At 38.7% G+C, this 10,676-nt stretch overlaps 1 protein-coding gene across 1 annotated transcript; it reads left to right on the forward strand.

Annotated features, from left to right (window-relative positions):
• The first annotated feature begins 8,366 nt into the window (after positions 1-8,366).
• Positions 8,367-8,945, forward strand: LOC124250205 (divergent paired-related homeobox-like). Its single transcript, XM_046682040.1, has one exon. It carries the CDS (start codon positions 8,367-8,369, stop codon positions 8,943-8,945), a length of 579 nt encoding a protein of 192 aa, XP_046537996.1.
• Positions 8,946-10,676: the final 1,731 nt, after the last annotated feature.

Below are 10,676 nucleotides of genomic sequence, written 5' to 3' on the forward strand. Positions count from 1 at the left end.
GGCTGTGTGGTCTAGGAATTCTGTCTTATTTTAACCCAGTTAAGATTTTAGTTGATTTAAAACTTATTTTCACATATTTCCAAAACTGGTTTATTCCTCATTGTCTTTTATGGATAGAGCTTCCCTGTGGGGTTCCAACTGAAATCTGGATGGCGTTATGAGGTCCTCACTTCTTCTGAGGCCGAGGCCACCATTTTTTCCCCAGCCATGCCAGGTTTGAAAGTTCAGCTCAGCTTTGCCCTTCAGCTGAGATTGGGAAATCATCAGTGCCTCAGTGAATATGCCCTACAAAATACCAGACTCAGCCTTCAGGTCCTTCTACCTCCCCTGAAAGTTAATCCCTTAATTCCTCACTTTTCCAACTTAGTATTTCCCCAATAACTTCAAACCTTTTTTAAATTCAATTTTTCTCATTTTCTGAATGAGATGGTTAATTAGAATCACCTAGTCCTCCACTGCCTGAAACACTAAATCTACAAAATGTTTAAAGAAAAAAGATCCAAAATAATACTTTCTAGCACCCCTCAAAAGGGACCCCTTTTCCCCTAAGGCTGTTAAGCAATCAAGTCAGTTAGACTTAATAGGGAACAGATTAGGTGAATTATTTGTGGCTAGCCCAGGAGATAATGCTGTCTCTTTTTCAAGGCTTGTTATCCTCTTTAAAGCTATAGGGTTTAATTATTACTTCAATTTGGTCTTTCAAAAGAAACTATGGATTTAATCACATCATTTTTTTGCCTTTTGACTCAGATGGACTTTACTGATCTTAAGATGGATACTAGGTCATAGCATTCGTTCTATACAACATAAAGGTGGTATGTCACCACACTGTTAAATGTCGGAGCGAGCAAAAATTTGGCTTTTCTTTCTTATTTTCTTTTTTCTGGTTTGTATCTGATATACAGGTGGTAAAATTACACATCAAATATTGCATTTTCTTTGGGATAATCTATTAAATGTAACCCTATTATTTTGGCAGGCATTATTTTAACTTTGGGTTTTGGAAAATGTAAATATTGCTCTCCCACTCCCAGCAAAACAACGTCTGGTTCACGCCTCATTCAGCACTGTTGGTGTGTTCCCACTTTGCATCCTCGTCATCAAAGAATATGAAACAGCATAGACTGCATGCTCCGTTAGTGTGGAAATTGCTTCATTTCTCTTCATTTCTCTCTCTCTCTTCCTATCTTCCTCCAAATCCAGAATATGTCACTTAGGAAATATATTTTGGATGACTACACAGTGAGATGGGTCACTTTTCAAGGTAAGCTTTCTCTTAGAAAGGGACATATTTACCAGAATTCTAATTGCTTGATTTACAATGAAAACTCTTAGTGTTCCAGAGTCCAGAAAACCAGACACAGACTCTATGTCCTCAGGGAGTCTGCTGTCTTGTGGGTCTCATTCCTTCCTCATTTATGTGCCAGGCACTGTAATTGGCCTTTGATAGTCATTGAATAAATATTCACTTAGATGAGTGATTGAATGAAAAGAAGGAAGTGAACTGCTGATTGCTAGGTGGCCGTGGAATTAGAGCAAAAATACTTATTAGATACTACTTATTATCGTCAAATTATACTAACTTGATATATCCCTCTCCCCAGCAAGAATGCCTTTCACAGAAGCAAAAGGTCTGGGTTCCAGTTTTAACTTTTTTACCTGGGGTGAGGTATGGTGAGGCCAAACAGGGATCAAGAGAGAAAAACTGTAAAGAGTTTTGCAGTTTTATTAGCTCACAAGTTTCCTAGAGAGAACACAGCGTGTCCTGCAGGGCCACTCAAGGGAAGCCCTGGGGCTGCTCAGGAGGCAGAAGGAGGGTGGAGAACTGTGGACAAGTACCTTTATTGTGGTTCCTACCAGAAGGAAATGGAGAAGCAGGGCAAGCAGGTTTAGGATGGGCTAATTTCAATAATTTCAGCAGACTATCCCCGGTTGTCTGGTACCTCTCCCTGGAGTGATTAGAGTGGGTGTATATAATGGCCTAGAGTGTGAGAGTCTAATAAGGGAAGTTGTTGTGGGTGTGAACTTACTCTGTTGCTCAAGAAGGGGAAATAAGCAGCCTTTAGCCAGGGCTTCAAAACCGGATCAAGACAGTACACAGACACACGCAAACACACACTCACACACTACATGTTACCGTTCCTGCATTCCACCCCACCCCACCTCTGTGAAAAGTTTTCATTGGCCTTCTTACATATGTTGCACAGATTTGGAAGAAAAATTTTTTTAAAGAAGAAAGGGAGGCTGGCCCCATGGCCTAGTGATTAAGTTCTGTACACGCTGCTTCAGCAGTCCAGGGTTTACTTCCCAAGCACAGACCTACACTACTTGGCAGCCATGCTATGGCAGCAACCCACAAAAAAAAATAGAGGAAAATTGGCACAGATGTTAGCTCAGGGTGAATCTTCCTCAGCAAAAATGAAAAAAAAGAAGAAGAAGAAAGGAAGAAAAAAGTAGTATGCTTATGACCTCCTCTCCTCATTCATTAACAATAGTTCCAACATTTATGAGTCTATAGGCAATTTACTTCTTTGTGCCTCTGCACAGCTTCACTTTTCAAAAATGTCTTTGATTTTGAAAGCAATAGACAGGAAGAGATAAGATAAACTTTAAATAAGGGACCCCACACTGCTATCATTCTGTTTAACACAGCTTTTCCTCTTCTGGGAAAAAGGCAGTGTGGAAGAGAAGTAAATATGTCCGCTATAGATTGCATATGTCCCCTCAAGTTCATATATTGAAATCCTAACTCTCAAGGTGATACTTGTAGGAGGCGGGGCCTTTGGGAGGTGATTTTTCATGAGAGCAGGAGCCCTCATGAACAGGATTAGTGTCCTTGTAAAATAGGCCTGAGAAAGCTCCCTTGCCCCTTCTGCCATGAGGTCACAGCAATAAGACAGCCTTCTATGAAGGAGCAGGCCCTCACCAAACGCTGAATCTGCTGGAGCCTTGATCTTGGACTTCTCAGCCTCCAGAATTGTGAGAAATAAATTTCTGTTGGAAGCCGCCCAGTCTGTGGTATTTTTGTTATGGCAGCCTGAATGGACTAAGACGGCCTATTTTCAAATAACTTAGATAAAGAGAATAAAATATTGTTTAATGGACATGGTACAGTCCAGATTTGTGTTTCCATTTGTGATGACATTGGGAAACCAAGTAGAAACAATTAGCAAACTGTTTGCAATATCTCTGAGCATTCACTAAAATGAGGCTTATGAATTGTAATTGCAAAGTTTTCAAAATCTATCTTGGGTTATTTATTCTTGTAGAGAAATTTGATTTCAGTATTATTCGGGTTTTTTTCCTATAAAGGTTGGCCTAACAAAAGGAGAAAGAAGAAGAAAAAGAAACACATGCAAACACATACGTAAACTAACAATGAATGTTACCTTCTTTGATATTTTCCGATGGAACACATTGACTCGTGACCTCAGGGGAAATGTTATCAGATGACAAAGACGCCAAGACAATTAAATTTGATGCTGAATCTAACATCTTGTAAGTATTTTTCCTATAAATATCATGCTATTGTAAAAACTGGTTGCTAATGAGGTGATTGACTTAAATGTCATTTCAGTTGTTTCCTAATGTTTGCTGAAGCATATTATTTTTTAGAGATATTTAACTGCAAGTTGGATCTACATGGTATGTTAATATAAATTTCAAGTATATGCGTAAACATGAATGTGCGCCACCCAATTTTCCAGATAATATTGGTTTTCATGAGAATACAGTGTAAATAGGGACTACCATGTTCGCCATTCATGTTGAATTACTGCCAGGCAACCTACTGTAGTCAAATGTCCAACAGTTGTCAAGTGGATATATATACAAATTTAGCATATTTTTAAGGGGAAATGTCCAACCCTATATTATAATCCTGATAATCAATTTTGTATTTCTTTCTACTTATCAGTTATGAAGAGTTTACATAGCTTATTATAATTAGACACATAGCATTGAGTTATAGAAAAAGAAGAAAAGTTAAGAGATTTGACGAGAATATTGTGAGGATTTTCACATTTATTCATTTTTGACTTGATTATTTTGTCATTCTTTCCACATCTGTATATTGAGTTTCCACCACGTGTCACATAAAGTATTAGGTGCTAGAAATATACAGATGAAACAGGAAGTCACTGCCTATCAGGTTGTCAGTCTCATTGTAGGACAAATTGGCCATACAATATGACATCTCACAAGACAAGTTTTTTTACAAATACTCCTGTGTCTTTATATGATGTCTGTGTTGACTTACGGACTAAACAGAGAGAATGAGTTATCTGATATGAAACTTCAAGTTAGAATAGTCTTTCGTCTTGAGAATCCTGTCCATCTGAGAATGTAGACAACATATATTGTGGTTGCAAAATTTTGTAAAAGGAAGTATCTGAGTAATGCTGAAGAATAATTTGCAAAATGGAGACATGGAAGAGTTAAGGCCAGGCAAAATATTTAATGACTTTGAAAAAGGATAGCCATTGAAATTTTGACAGGATAATGTCAGGATGAAATTTAATTGTCATACTAATGACTACATAACCCTTCTATAGGATGGATTAGAGAGTGTGCCTGTGAATTGTCTGTGTATTCTCTAACCTATTACCTGCCCTCTTCTTGTTCTGTTCTCTTATTCAGGGTGACTATATTTTCCAGAATCCCCTTTTCTCTGGCTTCTAATATTCTTTATTCAATAAGACACCTTGGTAGAAGTTTGGAAGGGAAAGAGGAATGACATATTTCTTAACTTTCCTTTGGCTTCCTACGTTGCCTCTGATGGAGGCTGCATTACTTATCTGGATCCAGCTTTCACCAGATAGTCCCTCCCTCCATGGCTGCCTTTCACATTGAAAAGCCCCTGCCATGTCTCTGGCTCCTTTCGGATGAGTCTGCACTATGGGCTCTGGTGTACCTCCTCCTCATTGAACACCCAGCTCCAAGGGTGGTAGTGTCTTTCCTCTGTTTCTAGTCTCTGGGTTTCCTCACTTCTCTGTCGGGCTTTCCAGTTTTTTTATTACTAATGTGAACAAGTATCTCTCTCTCTATCATATGCATAATTCAAGTATCTATATATAATTTAAGCACCAATAAAATTGTTTCTGTTTCGTGCTTGAAGTCCTACTGACATGTCCAGATTAGAGTCATATAGAACAGAGAGATGGATAAGGCAATAGTGTCTCCTAGTACAGGCCCTTACTATCACTATCAATTATCCAGTGTGTTTAGTAATGTAGAAAAGTATAAGGTTATTTAAATTGTTCAAAAGATAGGATTAAATTTTTGCAATTTTTTGATGGTAATGAGAAAGATAGAGAAGATAGTTTAGGATTTGGGTGAATGGGAGAAGCATTTAGAAAGCAAATAGATTCTACAGATTAGATTTTGGTATGGTAATAACACCTTTGGTGAGGACATCATGAGATGTGTATTAAGTTGCCTATTGCAAAAAAGAAAAAAAAGACGACAATATACTTGTAGAATAGTTATTATTGACAAGCAATATTTGCCAGAGTACATAATTTCTTTGTATGGATTTAAGCTTGGGTCAGGTAATTTATTCGTTTGCCTATAGAATTTTTTTCAAGTTTCTTGTAGTGCTGGTCTGCCAGTAATGCAATTTCTATTTTTCTGTGTATGTAAAAGACTTTATTTCTCTTTCATTTTGAATGATAGCTTCACTTGATATAGAATTCCAGACTGACCTTTTTTCTTGTTTTAGCACCTTACAGATATCCCCCAATTTCTCCTCGTTAGCATAGCTTCTGACAGGAAGTTTGTTATATTTCTTATCTTTATGTTAATGCAATTTTTTTATCTTTGTCTGCCTTCAAGATTTTCTCTTGATCTTGGGTTTCTCGGCAGTTTGAACATGATATATCTAGGGGGCTGTGTGTGTGTTTGTGTGTGCATGTATGTGTGCACACGCATATGTATGTATTATATTTATCCTGTGTACTTTTCTCTGAGCTTCTTGGATCTGTAATTTAATGTCTTTTGCTATTTTTGAAAAATTATCAGTCATTATTTCTTCAAATATTCTGGGATTCCAGTTTCACATATGTTAGTCCATCTGATATTTTCCCATAGCTCTTGATTATATCATTGTATTAGTTTGTTCACTCTTTTTCTCTTCATCAACTCCAAATATCATCACACCGTAACTTAGGGCTTCAACATATGAATTTTGGGGAGTCAAAAATATTCAATCCATAACATTTGCCCCTGGCCTCTCAAAATTCATGTCCTTTTCACATGCAGAATACATCCATCCAATTCCAACAGCCTCAAAGTTTTAGCTTGTTCCGACATCAACTCTAAAATATAAAGTCTTCTTTCCTAATTGGATGGTTGCATGTCTCCCTCCCACGACTGGTCCCAAGTGAGATAGTTTTGATGCCCTGTCTCTACTTGGAGGCACTTTCCTTCCTTAGGTTTCAATTTAGTTAGTTTCACTGTGATCTCAGTTTTCTGATCGGATATGATTTTGCATATTATCCAGCTTTTCCTTGTTAGGATGAAAGCAACTCTCTTTCCAGCTCTCTACCTCCTAAACAGAAGATGGACATCTTCAGAGTATTTTCAGGCATATTTTTACTCTGCTCTTACTTTTTCAATCATTCAGGAATTTTTGTTTATAATCAATAAAAAAACGAAAATTTGATTTTTAACCATGACCAGCTCTGAAAAAATAAGGTTTAGGGAACAATGATTCTAGTAATCTCCCTCCCCAAAATAAGGTTTTGGGTTTTTTTGAGGAAGATTAGCCCTGCCTAACATCTACCAATCCTCCTCGTTTTGCTGAGGAAGACTAGCCCTGAGGTAACACCCGAGCCCATCTTCCTCTACTTTATATGTGGGAAGGCTGCCACAGTATGACCTGAGAAGTGGTGTGTGGGTCCTTGCCTGGGATCCGAACTGGTGAACCCGGGGGGCTAAAGCAGAATGTGTAAACTTAACTGCTGCACCACAGGGCCAGCCCTCAAAATAAGATATTTTAAATGCTTCTTTGAACCCAGGAGAATTATCACAAAGATGTAGTTCTCAACTATGTATATCTGTCTTAGTTCATTCAGGCTGCTATAACAAAACATCATACGCTGGGTGGCTTATAAACAACATAAGTTTATTTCTCATAGATCTGGACTGGAGGAGTCCAAGATCAAGGTGCTAGAAGATTCAGTGTCTGGTGAGAGCCCACTTCGTGCTTCTTATCTGGCAGTCATCTTCTCGCTGTGTCCTCACATGGTAGAAGGGGGAGAGACTTCTCTGAATCTTCTTTTATAAGACCACTTCTCCCATTCAAGAGGGGTTCACCCTCATGACCTAATCACCTCCCAAAGGCCGCACATTTAAATGCCATCACACTAGGTATGAGGATTTAAGATGTGAATTTTCGGGGGCCATAAACATTCAGTCTATAGCAGCATCCATAGACAATATCTCCTCTTGTGTACATTGAAAGCCAGTATGTGATACTACAATGCAGAGTCTTCAAACGTAGGTAAAATATGTCCAAATATCTAACATGTCTCTGAACTGTCAGATTTTTACATTGACTATATCTTCTTAGATTGGACGTTTAAAAAGTTATAGACTGTAGGCAGACTGGTGAGACCTCAATAGTCAGTAGTTCTGTTTGTTTATTTTTTTTTATCAGTAATGTAGTCTTTTGAAAGTTAAGACAATTAACGATTAAGAACCATGCTCATAAATTCTCTGTGAAGTATTAATTACTATTATGACTTTATAGATTAACAAACTTGCCCCAGAGCTGTTCAGATAATAATTGGCAGAGGCAAGATTCAAACCCACATCTATCAGACTCCTTTCTATTAAAATAATGATTCGTGCCCACTTCCTTTCCTACCAAATCCCCAGTAAGGAAACTACAACATTTAGGAAACATAAGTTTAATTTAAGCTCAAAGTCAAGCATCTGCACAGGAATTAGGGTTCTTGAAACATAAGAGACATAGTTATAAGTTGTCAAGATGGGAAATTATGGAATGTTTAGGGAAACCAGATATAATATTATCTGTGGATTATGTTCATTATTTCTTAAATGTTTATTTGCTATATCCTTATTGGATCCAGGAAAATGGAGTTGGGAAAATATTGGATTAGTCTACATTTGGACAAAAAAATTAATGATTACTGAATACCTACCATATCTCAAGCACTGTACAAAGTGTTATTAATTACCCCTATTTAATCCACTAAGATTTGTAAAATCTTATTCCATTTCACAGATGAGGAAACTGGTGGTTAAAGTGACTTGCTCTAGATCCCATTTCTAATGCCATAAAAACTAGGACATTCTGCTTCTTGTCACTGGACCAGAGCATAGGAACACATCCAGGTTACACGATGTCTGACCCAGGGGATCTTCCTAAAGGAAAGCACCAGAAGTATCCACAAAGGAAAAGAACCATATTCACTCAGAAACAACTGGCGGATTTGCAGCTCCTGTTCAATGAGAACCCATACCCGACCTCCAGCCTTCAGAGAGAAATGGCCTCAAAAATGGAGATACATCCAACAGTCGTGAAGGTTTGGTTCAAGAACCACAGAGCAAAACTCAAGAGAGCCAAATACAAGCCTATTCAGCAAAAACAACAAGAGGCTCAACAGCAGCAATTAGCTGAGGCAGGAGGCAAGGCCAGCTCTTCCAAGACAGGAGCAGATACACCTCCCAGATCCCCTCGCGGGGCCCTCCCCGCATCCCTGGTTTATACAGAGCATCCAGTGCCTGCCTTCCAGCTCCGCCTGTGCCCCAATTTTAATGCTCACACAGACCACTTTCTTGGCCACAAAATAGTTCATTTCGGCTGCTGCCGAGACCCTAACATATACTGCCTCTCTCCCACTCTGGAATCCCAAGTTCTTTCCACGAGCATCAGCGCTAATTCCTTCTGCTCTTCATCACCACCAAGATCTTGTCAGTGAGAGGACCCAGACACAAAAAGTCACGTGGTGGAATGATTTGTAATGATTCCCACACACGAGAATGCTTTTCAGCCATAGAAAGGAAGGAACACAAGATATACACAACATGGATGCGTTTCAACATTGTGTTGAATGAAAGAAAAAAAGACACGAAAGACAAAATACTATATAATTCCATTTATATGCATTCCTGGAGCGGGAAATACCACAGCGCCAAAAAACAGATTAGCGGCTGCCCATGTGGTAGATCTAAGAGACCAGTATGGGCAGTATCTTTTTTCTTTTTCCTGCTTCTTTGTTATGATTTTATTTTTTTTCTCCAGTATCATTCAGGTTTAGTCACTGTCAGTAAGTGGAGCTTTGGCTTATTTTTTTCTACTTTCTATTTTTCAGTCACCTTCCCAGCCATCTCTTTATAACTTTGACCACTCAAATATTTCCAGCTCCCAAATTTTTTTTAATCTTTTTTTTTTTTTTTAAGATTGGTACCTGAGCTAACATCTGTTGCCAATCTTCCTTTTCCTTTTTTTCTTTTCTTCTTCTTCTCCCCAAAGCGCTCCCCAGGACACAGCTGTACACTCCAGGTGCAGGTCCTTCTGGTCGTGCTATATGGGACACCACCCCAGCCTGGCCCAATGAGTGGTGCCACGTCTGCACCCAGGATCTGAACCGGCAAACCCCAGGCCACCGAAGCAGAGGGCGCGAACTCAACCACTTGGCCACGGAGCTGGTCCCTCAACTCTCCTTAAGACAATGAAAACACCACAAGCCCTTCCAAGGGAGTTCAAGCCTCCTGATTTCCTCCTTCTGACTCCCCTCTCCCTGCATGTGTGCATCGATGAATAAAGGGACATGTGATCAATTAAAAAAAAAAAAAAAAAAAACTAGGACATTCTGATTTTCAAGCCTAAACTCTTTCCACAACTGGGTGCTCATTAGCCATGATAAGGACATGGACAGCAGGGAGCTGTGATGGTGGTTGAATCATTGTGCTTCTCCCCTGTTGCTAATGTGACAGCCATTGGAAATTGTTTGTAGGCTCCAGAGGAGTAGAAAAAGGCCATGACAAGGATAATTAGGACTTGTCCGATGAATGTTTATCCCAGAGCTCTGGGAATCTAGCAATTTCACTATTCACCTTGGTTCTCTGAATAGATTTATGATATTTTTATTTGGAGAAACAAAATATAAACAGGTGATGGCAATAAGAATATCACAATAAAATATCATTAAATCATCATCAAATGATGGGAATAAGAAGTTGGGAATAGATTGAGCTATGCAAAATTATCAGCACAAATAGATGCCAAGAGACAGAATGCAAGATTTGGGTATAAAATGAGTAAATGAATTGGAATATATAAAATATTTCAAGAAGGCAGAAGTTGATAGAGCACTAAGATTAATAAAAATAGGGAGGGGGAGAAAGTCATATATGAAGAAGCGGGCACCACCTGCTTAGGGTCTTGTTTGCCCTGTCCACATGAAAGGCTTGGAAACACCTGGTCTTCATGTCAGGATATCCTCCCCTTACATATAAGAATATATGGGCATACCTCAGAGATATTGTAGATTCGGTTCCAGACCACTGCAATAAAGTGAATATCACAATAAAGAGAGTCACACAAAGTTTCTGGTTTCTCAGTGCATATAAAAGTTATGTTTACACTATCCAGTAGTCTATTAAGTGTGCAATAGCATTATATCTAAAAGAACATTGTACATACCTTA

This window comes from Equus quagga, chromosome 13 (genome assembly GCF_021613505.1).
Source record: "Equus quagga isolate Etosha38 chromosome 13, UCLA_HA_Equagga_1.0, whole genome shotgun sequence".
Classification (NCBI taxonomy): domain Eukaryota; kingdom Metazoa; phylum Chordata; class Mammalia; order Perissodactyla; family Equidae; genus Equus; species Equus quagga.